At 38.2% G+C, this 15,524-nt stretch overlaps 1 protein-coding gene across 2 annotated transcripts in view; it reads right to left on the bottom strand.

The window, feature by feature from the left end:
- Positions 1-15,524, bottom strand: part of PLA2R1 (phospholipase A2 receptor 1) — a 111,619-nt gene that overhangs the window by 71,681 nt on the left and 24,414 nt on the right. For both annotated transcript variants that reach the window (XM_069472262.1, XM_069472269.1), the window contains exons 4-6: positions 9,741-9,914; positions 5,927-6,040; positions 5,290-5,433 (exon numbers count right to left, since the gene is read on the bottom strand). In XM_069472262.1, coding sequence (XP_069328363.1) covers positions 5,290-5,433; positions 5,927-6,040; positions 9,741-9,914 — 432 coding nt within the window. The remainder of the gene's footprint in view (positions 1-5,289; positions 5,434-5,926; positions 6,041-9,740; positions 9,915-15,524) is intronic.

Here is a 15,524-nt window from a genome sequence, read left to right as displayed (position 1 = left end):
CGGCCCTCACCAGTCCTACAGTCCTCACAGGCACTAAGCTCAGGTGAGGGAACTGCCTGGAGTCTACACAGCTTTGCTTCCCCTAGAGAAAGAGCTGACACTGTACCCTGCCCCATTGTGGCCCCTGTGGCTACTGCGCTACAACATCTTGGAAAAGTAACCGCTGCTGGAGTGTGTTCTGCTCTTTGGGTGAGTAGTCATGACACCCTTCCAGCCCTGAGGCTTTGCTGCCACTGCACCCTACCTGGTGACCCACCATCCCCAAGCCAAGCTGTTGTAGGGCTCCCACTCTAACCCATGTGGCCAAGCGGCCACAGAGTACTTCATCTACCTCTCCCAGTTGCTGCTGAACCCTGCCCTTCAGAGCCTGAGCTGCCTTATCACCCTGCCTTCCAAAGAAACCACCCAGAATAGTCATGTCCCCCATATCTGTGCTAAATTGGCATCCTGCCTCCCAGGGAATTCCTGCCTTGACAGCCCAGAGCAGTCATGCCCTGGTGCCTGAGCTGAAGCCATGCCTCACCGTCCAGGGAATTTCTGCCTTGGCAGAACAATCACTCCCTGGCACCTGTGCTGAAGTGGTGCCTCACTTCCAGAGGAAATGGTGCCTGCACTACTCAAAGCAGTCATGCCTCCAGCACATGAGCTGAAGCAGCACCCTGCCTTCTAGGGAATTGGTGCCTTGTCTGAGCTGAGCAGCCATGCCTCCCAGGGCTGAGCTGATGAAGCACCCCATGTTCCAGAGAAACAGCATTGGCTGAGCTGGGATACCCTGTCCTCCAGGCCAAAGAACTGTAGCACCCTGCTTCCCTGGAACTAGAGTAGTCCCCTAAAACCTGAACTGCTGAGGCATTCCACCTCCTCAGGGAGTGGAGTTATCTTTTTGCTGCTTCTTGTCCCCTACTGCCTCAGCCACAGCTGGGCCTTTGCTGCCACTGTACCTAGCCTCACAGAGTCTGAAATACTTGACCCTAGCGTGGCTCTGGTTCCTGAATTACAGATGTGCTCTGCTGCCTGAGGCCAAACCTCCAGAGCACTCCTTCCTCAGAGCTGGGCCAGTGATGTTCCCTGTTCTTCCAGGGTCAGAGTCAGAGCTATAACTTGGCCCCCTGTGTCCAAGCTACTGGGATGTGCCTAAGAGTCATAGACCCTGGCTTTGTGGGCAATCTTCATCCACCCATGCTTTGGAGAGTGAACCTGTACCCTAAGTCCCAGACCCTGGTTCCTCAACTGTTCTGAGCATGTGTGCTCTAGACCCCTGCACCACTGCTTTTGGGCCATGTCAGACCCAGCACCAAGAGGGGTTCTCTCAGCTAAGACTCTTTATTGTTGGAAAAATGAGAACAGGAGGATCCTAAAAGCCCTTGCCACTGAGGACTCTAACAGCACAGACTGTTGCTGCTGCAGCCCCAAACACCTGCAGCCTAGGCCACTGAGGTACACAGAGTTATCGCTGATATTGATTGCAGCTGAAGAAACTGCATAGAGGCCATACCACTGCATCCACTTGGAACCAGAGCCACCGCACCCTTTCTAACTTGGCACCCCAAGGACCATGTGCAGGTGAAACTCTTTCCCTATGGAGCCACTTTGTAAAGTCTGAAAGAGCTGACTGTTCCACCAGATGTGGAGACATCAATGCAGGGACACAAGAACATGAAAAAGCAAGAAAATATGACACTACCAGAGGAACACAATAATTCTCCAGTAACTGACACCAAAGAGGAGGAAATTCACAAATTGTCTGAAAAGGAGTTCAAAAAAATGATCTTGTGGAAACTCAGTGAAATGCAAGAGAATTCAGTGAAATCAGGAAAACAATTCATAATCTGAATGAGAAATTCAACAAAGAGATATCTTAAAAAAGAACCAAATGGAAATATCAGAGCTGAAAAATTCAATGAATCAAGTAAAAGCTACAATAGAGAGCTTCAACAGAAGATTAGATCAAGCAGAAGGCAGAATCTGTGAACTTGAAAATAGATCTTTTAAAATTATCCAGTCAGAGGAGAAAAAATGAAAAAGAAGGAAGTGCCTATGGAACTTATGGGACACCATTAAGTGAACAAAAATTGCATTATGGGAATTTCAGAAGGAGAAGAGACAGAGAAACGGATAGAAAGCTTATTTAATGAAATGATTGCTAACAACTTCCCAAGTCTTGTGAAAGATATGAGCATCTGGATTTATGAAGCTTAAATGTCCTCAAACAAATTTAATCCAAAGAAATCCTTACTAAGACACATTGTAACCAAACTGTCAAAAGTCAAAGACAGAATTTTAAAAGCAGCAAGAGAAAAGTGTCAAATCACATGTAAGGGAATCCCCATTAGATTATCAGCAGACTTCCCAGCAGTAACTTTGCAGGCCAGAAAAGAATGAGATAATATATTCAAAGTACCAAAAGAAAAAAATTGTCAGCAAAGAACACCATACCTATCAAATCTGTCCTTTGGAAATGAAAGAAAAATAAAGTTTTTTCAAGGCAAGCAAAAAAGGAGAGAATTCATCATCACCAGACCTGCCTTACAAGAAATACTTAAGGGAATTCTTAAAGAAAAAACTGAAAGAAGGCTAATTACTAACTTGAAAACATGTGAAAGTATAAAATTCACTGGTAAAGGTAAATATATATAGTCAAATTCAGAATACTCAAATACTGTAATGGTGGTCTGTAAATCATATCTCCAGTATGAAAGTTAAAGTCAAAATGGTAAAAAAAAAAAAAAAAAAAAAAAACTATAGATACAACAAGTTAAGAAATAAAAAAATAAAAAGATATGAATTTTGACATCAAAATTTTAATTGTCAGGGAGGAGGGTAAAAAAAATGTCTAGAGTTTTTATATGCAACCAAAGGTAAGGTCTTATCAGTGTAAAATAGTCTGTTATAACTACAGATTTTTTATGTACATCTCATGATAACCACAAAACAAAAACTATAGTGGATACACACATGATAAAGAGAAAGGAATCAAAACTTAGCACTATAAAAAAATCACCAAATCACAAAGATAAACAACGAGAAAGGAAGAAAAGAACAAAGAGTCTATAAAACAACCAGAAAACAATGAACAAAATGGCAGTAGTAAATCCTTACCAATAATTACTTTGAAAGCAAATGGATTACATTCTCTAATCAAAAGACATAGAATTGCAGAATGGATGAAAGGTTACAAGGGGTCGGGATGGGGGAGAAGAAAATGGGGGGTTGTACATCAAAGAATACAAAGTAGCAGATACGTAGAATGAACAAGTCTAAAGATCTATTGTATAACTTGAAGACTATAGTTAATAATAATGAATTGTATTCAGGATTTTTGCTAAATGAGTAGGTAGGTTATACCTTCTCTTACCACAGGGTGAAAAACAGGTAACTATATGAGATGACAAATGTGTTAATTTGTTTCACTATAATAACCATTTTACTATATATATATCTTATAACATCATGTATACTTTAAATATACACAATAAAATTTAATTAAAAAATATTAATAAAGTAAAAAATACAAAGAAGTAAAGAGACTTGACAAAAGTCATACAATGAAAGCTAAGAGTCAGGGCTAGGTATACAATTTAACAGTTAGAGCTGTTCATTTTTGAAATCCTTTTATATTGCAAAATGAGTATTATGGATTTTATACATAGTATGTGGGTGGGATATATATGTATCCCCAGCCTGAAAAGAGCCTAAAACTCTGACCACTTCCTCTAAAGCAGGGATGATAAATAGGTTTCATGTGAGGCTCACACTGAGTTGATATGGACTCTGGATTGGACTTATAGGAACCTAGTGCCATGATGCTTTGGATGTTGGAGGGGAAGGTGGTGGTGTGCATGCCAAGTTTGGGCTTTCCAGGAGCTTGTCCCCAACCTGATGATACTCTTTTTACCTTATTTTATTAACCACAGCAAGGTGCCTCCCTTAAGAGCTAATTTAGTTGAATATGACTTCAAAGCTATTTGGGAAATGAAACTTTTTTTTTTTTTTTTCAAATTGCTTCTAGGACTCTGACAGCAATTAGAATCATGGTCAAAGAATGCTGGAACATTTAGATAATCATGTATCCCAATGGTTTTCAACCTAAAAAAGGTAGTTGTGGAACCCCTTTTAAACATGGGATTTGTAAAGAGGATCTTCTGTGATTGAAGCAGAGGCAGAGCCAAGCAGGGAACCCGGGCATGAGGGAAACACGGGTTGAAATCACTGGGCTCCATCATCAAAAGAATTTGCTGAACTTGAAGCAACAGCAAATAATCCAAACAAGCTTAGCTCGTTTCTGGTCTTTTGACCTCAATTAGTAGATCAGAAAAATAAATAAAACAGAAGAAAAGAAGGGTGTCAGGAGGGAGTACACGATGGCATAAGAAAGAAAGCAACAGTGAAGAGGGAAGAAATGGAGAAAGGAAGATGAAAGAAAGCAGAGAGGCAGGGAAAAGGGCAACAGCTGGCAGCCATCCCAGCAAATTCTTGAAAAAATGGAAAAATCTCTACATAAAAAAATGACGACATGCACCTTCTCTCCCCACCCCTACCCCATATTCTACAATCCTCCTAGCCTTAGCTATTTAAAGGAACATGGAAGTTAAAACATAATTGTAAGGAACAATATTTTAAATGATAATTCAGTTTATTATTTTAAATCTAGTTGTTTCTAATTATTATTGTAATGATTCTTTTAAAAAATGTTCATGTTTTTATCTCTACCTTCTGAGTTTAGGCATTAATTCCCACAGAAGCTAAAAAGAAGCAATAGACGTTAAATACAGACATAATTGGACTTCAGGTACTAGATTATAATTAGGTATTATTTGAGTATTAATTACATCCAAAAGTCTTGTATGCTATTTCAGGGAGGAAGGTGTGTTACTAATAAGAGATTTGTCGTGTTGGAGAAAATCAGCAAGGTAAAGAATTTTATAACATTATTTTCTAATTTATGTTTAATTTCTAGGGGAACCATAAATAAAACTCAAAACTAGAATAGAAAACAAAGCATATGTTGTTTCTCTAATGCAAAATGACTAAGAATGCAAAGAGAGGAAGAAAATGTTTGCTATGTGCAGGTTATTTTGTTTCAGTTTTTGTAAAAACCTAAATGCATTTGTGAAATTCCTGGTGCCTTTGGAATAACAGATATTGCCTACTTACACATTATTTTCATATAAATATAAACCAGCCTTAGTTAAATTTAAATTATAAATTTAACAGCAAAAAAAAGGAGGAATTTGAATTATGGAGAGGACAAGTAAATACATAAAAACAACTTAAAATGAAAACACTTACCAACTATTTCGTTATCAGTGTGGTTTAGATATTTTTTACATATATATGGTAAGGTAGATTCACAATCCCGACTCCTCCAGGCACTTGGCAAAAGTGAATTAAATGTTCCACAGTGATATTCAACAAATGGCTCAAAATGTATCTCTGAAAATATGATGTGTGTGTTTAAGTTAAAAGCAAAAGCAGTTAGTTTAATATATGTTGAAATGTAGTTTTAACATCAAGGGGACAGCCTTTCTGTTTGGCTTACGTAGTAAATCCTACAAGGAGACCTTATATATGATTTTGCAGTTAAAGTCCAGGCATGACAGTTAAATGATTTCCCAAAGATTACTAAAAACCCAATTTTATTGTTTTGAAGTAGAGAGATGTTTTGCATTTGTTGGTATTTTTAAAACAGCAGACTAGAATCATGGCTCTGACCTTAATCCTCCAGCAACTTTGGCTAAGTAATTTACCTTCTTGGCTTCTATTTTCTTGTTTGGGAAAGTTTGCCTTATAGAAATTCGGTCAGGCTAAAAAAAAATGTTTATAGACCACTTTCAGAATAACATGTCCTATCTACACGGGAAGTGCTGCTGCTTAAGGCTGCAGGACGATGTCACGTGGAGAAAGGCAAATAAAACGCTGTGGGTACCTGGGTTCCAGTTAAGATAGTTGAGCGGAGTTCCATCGGACCACTGCCAGCCAGCCTGGTCGTCCAGCTGATTCAGACCTATCCAGGCTTCTACCGCATCGCCACTCACGTGCTCTGACATGCAAATTAGGAAGTAAGAAAGAAAGAAAATTCAATATTATATTTCTTTCTTGTTCTCTAGTCCAGGATCATGGAGTCATAAAATTAATCCCAGTCAATGACAGGAATGGTGCACCTGGTGCTTCAAAGACACAGAACAAGCCTCCACTGTCTTGAGAAACACAGCAGTCTCTTAGAGGCTCACTGACGGCCGTTCTTTAGTTGTGAAGTGCTTCATCCAAGCATCCAGAAAGGCTGCCTTTCAATGGTCATCAATCTATCTAATGGTGCTTGGTCACAAATTTGAGGCCATCTTATTTGCGCGAGCTCATGTACTTAAGGGTTTTAGGGGATGGAAGAAGTGTTCAGGGCCACTCCCAGAAAGTGAACAGAGGCAAGTCTTCAAATTTAGGAAGGTGTGCTGAAGAGAGCGGGGAGGGGGCTGGACAGTGTGAGAGCCCCTAGGAGTTGTCTGGCCAAGAGGGGTGGCACAGTACAAGGGACCAAACTATCCAGAGGGACCCCTATCTAGCTGGTTGGGACCTACAGTCGCACACACTGCAAACTTGTGGCTGCTTCCACAGCTTGAGGAGGGAGACGTTTTTATGGCAGGCTGGCTCCGTGGCCACTGCTCCTAACCACAGCACCACAACAACTCTCGGTTTCATTCAATACCCTTTTTATTATAGATACTATGAATGAACACATGCATTGACATGCTTGTGCAGAAAAATGTGGCCATTGGAATTGTGGAATTATTGGAAAGTTTTATTTGATTTTTCTTTTTGTGCACCTGAATTTAAAAAATTATTCTAGAATTATTATTCTAGAATTTAAAAAATTATTACCTCACATGTATTACTTGTGAAGTAAAATTTGAAATAAAAAAAAAACAGTGTCAGAAACTTTTAATGCAAGAGGCTAATTTTGTGACACTTTCAAATGTTGCCATTTAATCACTTAATCTATAAAGGAGAGCATCGTTCTCTTGTGGTTCATCTGTTTCAGAGCTCCACTTAGTTTGAGCCAGATGCAGGGATCCAGCCTGAAATTGAGACCCTGACAGATAAGGGTTATAAATAGGGTGACTCTACGTCCCAGGGTTCCTGGAAAACCCACAGTTTATGCTGGTAGTTCCAGAATAATTATTAATCACAGCCCCTTTTACTTTCAAAAGAGTCTCGGTTTGGATGACAGATTGTATGATTACCCAGGTTATGAAGGTCATTGTAGTCATATAACAAGGCTGCAGCATCCTCAGTGATTGGACATTTTAATACAACAGTGAAAAGCTGGAAGAATCTCATTCACTTAAGAAAAGAGATAAAGGTACTTCATGAGTTTGAAACCCCAGAAATCGCTAAACAGGAACAGCACACTATATATGGGCCCCACTCGTCCAAGTTTCTGTGGCATTGACATGGCATCTCTTCCTAATGTTCATTTGATTACTCCTTTCAGTAGCACCGTTGGATTAAATCATTTAACAGGGCGTATGATGACAAGAGGTGAAATGGATTGATAAGACAGGAAGAAATTTCCATTCTTCCTATCTGGGTAAGTGCCAAGTGATATTTTAAAATCTAATTAAAATATTAAAACATTAATTATTCTTACGTTAGAATTATTTTGAATACCCATTGTGCAATTGTTTTAGTAATACACATAAAAATCATTGTGCAATTTATAGTCTATGTCTAGAAAGGTAAAAAAAATTCTCTTTACCTTTACAACTAATTTGGCCTACAATACTGTAATAACAAACTCAAACCTAAATTCCTATGGATATTTCTTGGCATTTGTGGGAGCTTAGATAATTTCTTATACCATAGTCTATATACACCATCGATCAGCAGGAAACAGTAGGCTATTCTCATCATTAAAAAAACACCTTGGTCAGAACAGGTTTGTTTCTCTCTTTATGAATAGACTTCTGGTTTCCTAAACAGTTCCTAAAGTCTAATTATAGAACTGAGATATTTAAATCAAAGTCTCTAAGATATCTTTTTTTTTTAAATTGTTATTCAAATTTGATGAATAAATCCAAATTCTCTCATGAGAAATCCTGGCAGTTAAGATAGATAACAATTGTAATTCATAAATGGTGTACAAGCTTTTATATAAAAACCATTTCAGGCTAATAATGACTTTGGAAATTGATGTTTTCCTGTACTATGACTTACTCAAATCAGTTTCAATAATAATTCCCCACTTTTGCATAGCTGTGGGGAAGGGCAGACAGGCACTGTTCATTCGTTACAATTCTCCTGGAAGGCACTAATGACTTTCAAAGGCTTTAAAGTGTGCTTATTTTCCATCCAGTGAATACACTTCCAGAAACTTGTAGAGAAATAACTGGGGAATCTACACACAAAGGTATGTGCAGGGATGGTTTATAACAGCAATAAATAAACAAATACAAATAAAATAAACAATTTAACCTATATCCCTAATAGGAGGAGATTAGATCAATGTATTACTGCTAATCTGTATTATTATGACACCACTAAAAATTATGATGTAGATCTATATTTATGGAGATAGACAGATGTTCATTATATGCAGGTAAATGAAATAAGCAGATTGCCAAACTGTGTACATAGCTGTTGTCAAATGGTTAACACACACTGAGTATTTGTTATGCGTGCCAGGCACTTTTCTAAGATTTCACTTGCAATATAAGATGTAACCCACACCAAGAAGTAGACACTATTACTGTTTCCACTTGGTAAAGGGAGAGATTGAGGCACGGAGTGATTAAATTACTTTCTTAAGTAATCCTTCTAGTAAGTGGTAGAGGCAGGATTCAAACCCAGGCAGGTGCCTCTCTGGTCCCTGCTCCTAACCATGGTGTAAAAACCGTTTTGTTTTTATACAATACCATTTGTTATAACTACTATGCATATACACATACATTTATATATTTTTGCATAAAGACATGATTATTTCTGTATTGCAGAACTACAGGAGCTTTTTCATATGTTTTCTTTCTGTATACCTCAATTAAAAAAATTATTTTAAAATATATGTACTACATGTGCAAGGAAATTTGGAAAAAAAAAATAGTACCAGAAACTTCTAATGAAATTAAGTAATTTTGTGACACCTTCTAATGTTTCAAAAATTTTAAAAGGAGTATACTTAAGCACATACATACACATTTAATCTATAAAGGAGAAGAGGAGAGTTTAGTTGATGGGTGAAATCTTTTAAAATCTTACATTACTGTGTTATGCTGTTAGTTAACATGAGTGTGCCTTTGCTTTCCCATTAAAATTTAAGCTCTTTGTCATCTACCAGAAGGCCTACAATGCACTTGTACACAGTGAGTGATAGATAATATTTTGTTTAATAAACTGTTTAATTGTTTATTAATGGAAATTGAATGGCTAAGATCCCCAGAAGAGCAAGAATCAGTACTTAAGTTTAGCAATCTCCTTCACCCACTTGATAGAAGTGCAACTTTCCTGGGTCCCTTGTGGTGGCTTCAAATTCTCTTCTCCAAGGGGGATAAAATAAGAAAGCCATGACTGAGTGCCACATGGAATGGCCCAGTGTTCATGGGGAAATTCTGGGTAAGAGTTTGGGCCATATTAAGACAAGAAAATTATTTTTTAAAAAACTGTTTTCCAAAATACAGTTTTTGGATCCGTGGACATCACTTTTGACAACATTTTATTGTATCGATACCAATGTGCATCATTCACCTACTTACTCCTTATGAAATTTTCTTCAGTTTCATCCACAATACTTAGTAAAGCACCTCCTTGCATGTGGCATGAAGAATGTGCCTCACTCCAAGAGAGAGATGAAAGCAGGTTGAATTGGTAGCAAATGTGTGAATCCAGGTTCTTCTCCCAGATGGCGTCACAACCTACTTCTGCAGAGGCTGGAAACAATTTATTTTATTTATACAGCAACATATTTCTACGATGCACTTGAATGGAATTATTACAACTTGCAACCTCTAAAACTGTAGCGCCTTATCTATTCTTAACTAGGTCTTTGTGAAGAAACCTGCATTGTTATCCCATTAATAACATATGGTTAAACTCTTCCACGATTCAACTCTTCAACTCTTCCTAAGAAAAGTCAAGAAAGTATCAGTAAAGAAGCTCTGATCCTTTCCAGGATAATAAGAGAAACCGGTTTTAAGAGAAGGAAATAGAAGTGAAGTATTTGTGAAAATAACATCTGAGTTCTTCAAAAAGCCAGCATTTAGAACTTTAAATTGAAAGCTATGTGAATTTAAAAGTTTATTTCAGATAGACACAAATGTTGTTTCAAAAAGCATTTCTCCCCAAATACCAAAATGCTGGATGAAATAAAAGAGATACAGTAGACATATGAGTCAATAGTGAACACAAGTTTTCAAATAAATATCGGGCACAGGAACACTGACGTTTAGTTTGAGAAAGTTCTTTTGGCCCAGAGGAATAGAAGCAAAATCTACTTATAAGACGTTAGCGAAAGACTGCATAGAATGCTTACAAGTAAATTTAATAAAGTAGGAAAGGGGGTTCTGAAATCTGAAGTTTCTTGAAAGAACAGAAAATTAAGAACTAGTTTGAATGCTTTCATTAAAATTTTCAATCAAACCCCAAGGTGAACTAAGCAGCCATAATAATTATCAAAATCAAACTCAGCCAAAGAATTGCAGAATGTGGAAAATGTGAACCAAAACACAGCATAAGTGAAACCGATGGACAGGCAACCAGCTAAAATCTAGAACAGCCTTTCCCAGAGTCTGATCGTCAAAGTAAGACAACTTCAAGAGGCTCCCCAAGAAAATCTGGGACATAATGCATATACAGAGTCCTCCGGGAAATTCACCACGTACATTAGCATATTAAAGTCTCTGAGAAGTTCTATAGTAAAGCCACATGCTTAGTTTCAATTCAGTATACTTCAAACTTATTTGACAATGAAATCTTTTTCATCTGTTCTCTTTTTCCCATAACACTTAGATGGCTCCCTTGGGAAATGTGGAAAGTTTGTTTTAATGTCTGGTCGCAACATGCATTACCCAGAACCAAGTTAGTATAACCAGAAGTTATTAAATCACATGTAAATCTAAAGTTGTTTATAGAGTTTCCTGAGTGATACACGTATTTATATAAAATGATCCAAGATTGAAGGAGGGCAGGAGACAAGGCTATAAGCAAGTAACATTGAAGGAAGAGAAGAGAAAGGAACAGGAAAGAGAGGGGAACTTGTCAGTACCCCTTTTGCCCTGGTGGCTGAAATTTCCCCATTGAGATGGAGTCCTTAGAGACTGAGACTATCTTCAGTTAAAATGCCAGATGGACAACACACTGAGTGTTACCGGACGCCTGTTCAGCCATATTCATCCTGTGTGATAGCAGAGACCATGAAGGGAGAGCAGGGATGTGTTTACAGGTTCAGTGTGCACAGAAGTGCTTCCTCTGCTTCTCTAGGTGGGCTGCAGGTCAGGCCACGAATCTCATTTGAAGGTGGTAAGGAATGGAATGAAAATGCTACAGTGGACACTGTCATGTGCTGCCCCAACCCCCCTTCAGGACAGAAGGACTTATTCCCACTCTCCATCAAACACTCCCCAGTGTTAAGCCTTCTCCAAGGATTGCTTTGGCTGAAGAGTCTCTTTGCCCAGTGTCACTCTCCCTTCCCGAGGGCAGCCGGCAGACCATGACTGGTCAGTGCAGTGATGCGAGGCACCCCACAGACCCCGAGCAGGGGCAGCTCTGAAGGGCCACCCCATCCTGAGAACTCCTCATAGAGTTGGTCTAGGGGTTGTCAGGCTGCATCCAGCTCCCTCCGTGCAATCCTGCTCTCTTCCCTTCCCTTCCACGTGAACGGATCCTGAGAGGACTCCCCAAGAAACCTCCTGCATGCTAACCTCTGGCTCAGAGACTGCTCCCTGGGAACCTACCCGTCACGGGCTCCACTCTTGGTGCATTTGCACTTATATATAATCTCTCTTTCCAAGGACTAAAGATTGGTGTCTCGGTCATGCTTGATTATTCTTGAAAAATTCTAATCTAAGGGCCAGAATCCTATTATTATATTTCTTTGCATCTTTGGTTGTCTTTATATTCTCTATCACTGAATTATGAGCTCCTTGAGGGAAGCAATTGTGTCATATATTATTTTTGAATCTCCTGTTATTTGATGAGAGACCGCTTTTGCATGATGTTATAAAACAGGAGATTTTTCCTCTCATAACTACACCTCTCTTTTAATGCACTGAGGTGTATTCACGTCAATGCTGATTTTATTACGGATAGTGACTGAGATCCAGCCATTCCTCCTTCTCTATTAATGTGGCCTGTTTTTCTTCCCTGAGTATACAGTTTTGCCCATGTCCCGGGTATACTGTTTCTTGCCACTTTTAAAAATTATTGAATTCTTTTTTTTAGAAAAAGGAAGACTTACGTTATCAGAGCAGCTATTGAACTCCAAGCTGCAAAGTTACTATTTTTTTCTTTCTCCTTGGTCTTTCATATAATCAGCAAATAGTTATTGAATATCTGCTCCCTGCAAAGTGCTGTGCTGAGAAATCTCATGTAAAATGGACACCAGACCGAGTTAGGAGTTCTTGCTATGTACTCTCTCAATGCCCTACAGGATTCATGGTAGCCCCAATCACAAGTGAAATTAAGTGATGTATTACATGATTGTTTGTTGGTTGTCTGTTTCTCCTGATAGCATGAAAGTATCAGGAAAGTAGGCACCATGTTCCATTTTGTTCATGCTATTACTCCCCATGTGTGCCCATCAGCATGAAAGGTTATTGGGTAGAGGTAGAAATGCTATCCAAGGAAGCTGAGAAGTGATGGCCATAAAGGAAAGAGGAAAGCTGGGAGGTATGGGCTACTGGAGCCCAAGGAGGTCATTCTGATCCTCTCATTATCAACCACCCCCAATACTTCCTGGAGACATTACTAGTTTTCTCTAGTGAGCTTGCTTTCCCCGCAGCCACAATACCCACCACACACCTTCCCTGTTGTCCAAGCCTCTCACTCTTTCCCCCCTTCAGAGAGAAGAGAGTCACAGCCACTGGACTAGCTTCTCCTCACTTTCTCCCATAACCTAACCCATCAACCTTTGTGGACCGGTACTGTTCTCTCCCGCTTTCCTCCTCTGGAGAGACTGTCTTTCCATCTACAAAAGGCCGGTCTGTCTATCTGTGATCTGGACCCCACTGCCTTCTGCCTTCTGAGAGACCATCTCTACTCCGCCAGTTGCCTTCACTCTCCTGCATTTTCAACCTCTCTCTGTCAAAGCATTTCCAGATGCATTTAAAGATGGTCTAGCATCTCTCAGTCAACCTCCCCATCCCCGTCACTGCCTTCTCTCTACCTTCATTAGTCACATACTTTTAAATACATAGTCTCTCTAATTCCTCATCTCCCTCTCTCTTAAAAAATAGTTTATTGAGCTATAATTCATATACCATGTAAATTCACACTTTTAAAGTATACAATTCAATGGTGCTTAGTATAAAGCATTGTGCAACCATCAGCACATATAAATGAAATTATACAATATGTAGTCTTTTATGACCAGCTTCTTTCACTTAGCATAATGTTGCCAAGGGTCATCTATGTTGTAGCATGCACCAGTACTGCATTTCCTCCATAGAACACACTTTGTTTATCCAATCTTCAGTTGATAGATATTTGGGTTGTTTTTGCTTTTTGGCTATTATGAGTAATGCTGCTATGAACATTTATGTACAGGTTTTTGCGTGGGCATATGTTTTCATTTCTCCTGAGTATATACCTAGGAGTGGAACTGCAGGGTCATAAGGTAACTAACTCTATGTTTAATCTTTTGAGGAACTGACAGTTTTCCAAAGCAGCAGTATCATTTTACAATCCTACTGGCAAGGGATGAGCAATGGATAAGAGTTCCAATTTCTCTGCCTCCTCAACAGCACTTGCTATTTTCTGTCTTTTTGATTACAGGCATCGTAGTGGGTGTAAAGTGGTATCTCATTGTGGTTCTTGTTTGAATTTCCCTGATGGCTAATGATGTCAAGCATCTTTTCATGTGCTTATTGGCCACTTGTAAATCTTTGGAGAAGTGTCTATTCAGATACTTTACTCATTTTCAAATAAGGTTGTCTTTTTACTATTGAGTTGTAAGAGTTCTTTATATAGGCTATTAATATATATAAATCCCTTATAAAATATATGATTTGCAAATATTTTCTCCCATTCTGTAGGCTGTCTTTTCCTTTTCTAGATAGTGTCCTTTGAAGCACAAAAGTTTTTAATTTTGATGAAGTTCAATTTATCTATATTTTCTTTTGTGGCTTGTGTTTTGGTGTCATATATAAGAATCCATTGCCACATCCAAGATCATGAAGCTTAACCCCATGCATTTGTCTTAGAGTTTTATATTAAATAGTTTCAGCTCTTCCATTTAAGTCTTTGATCCATTTTGAGTTAATTTTTTTATATAAGAAGAGACTTAGAGGCCCAAATTCATTCTTTTGAATGTAGATATCCAGTTTTCCCTGTACCATTTGTTGAAAAGACTATTCTTTTTCCATTGAATTGTCTTGGCACCCTTGTTAAAAAAATCAATTCATTATCAATGTGGACTCTTGACTCTATTACATTTCGCCAGTGCCACATTGTCTTGATTATTGCTGCTTTCTAAAAGTTTTGAAATTGGGAAATGTTGAGTCCTCCAACTTTGTTCTTTTTCATCATTCAGGTCCTTTAAATTTCCATATGAATTTTAAGATAATCTTGTCAACTTATTCAAAGAAGTCAGCTGAAATTTTGATGGGGATTGCTATAGAGTAGTGCCATCTCAGCAATATTAAGTCTTCTGATCCATGAACACAGGATGTCTTACCATTTATCTAGATCTTCCTTAATTTTTTTCAACTATGTTCTGTAGTTTTTAGAATATAAGATTTTTACTTCTTTTGTTAATTTTTTCCTAAGTATTTTATTTTTTTGATGGTACTATAAATGGAATTTTCTTAATTTCATTTCTGGATTGTTCATTGCTACTTTATAAAAATAACAACTAATTTTTTGTATATTGATCTTGTATCCTGTGAACTGCTGAATGCATTTATTAGTTTTAATAGTTTTTTAGTAGATTCCTTAGGACTTTACTTGTACAAGATCATGTCACCTGCAAATAGAGAGTTTTACTTCTTCCTTTCCAATCTGGATGAATTTTATTTAATTTTCTTGCCTACTCATTCTGGCTAGAACCTCCAGTACAATGTTGAATACAGGTGGTAAGAGCGGACATCCTTGTCTCAGTCCTGATCTTAGCGGGGAAAGTATTTAGTCTTTCACTGTTAAGTATGTTGGCTGTGATTTTTTCATAGGGTTTCATAAACATCCTTTATCAGCTTGAGGAAATTGCCTTCTGTTTCTAGTTTTTAAAGGTTTTTTTTTGTAGTAAAGGGGTGTTGAATTGCATCAAGTGCTTTTTCTGCATCTATTGAGATGATAATGTGGTTTTGTTCTTTATTCTATTGATAAGA

This window comes from Eulemur rufifrons, chromosome 1 (genome assembly GCF_041146395.1).
Source record: "Eulemur rufifrons isolate Redbay chromosome 1, OSU_ERuf_1, whole genome shotgun sequence".
NCBI classification, from domain to species: domain Eukaryota; kingdom Metazoa; phylum Chordata; class Mammalia; order Primates; family Lemuridae; genus Eulemur; species Eulemur rufifrons.
This window is presented reverse-complemented; position numbering and strand designations above follow the sequence as displayed.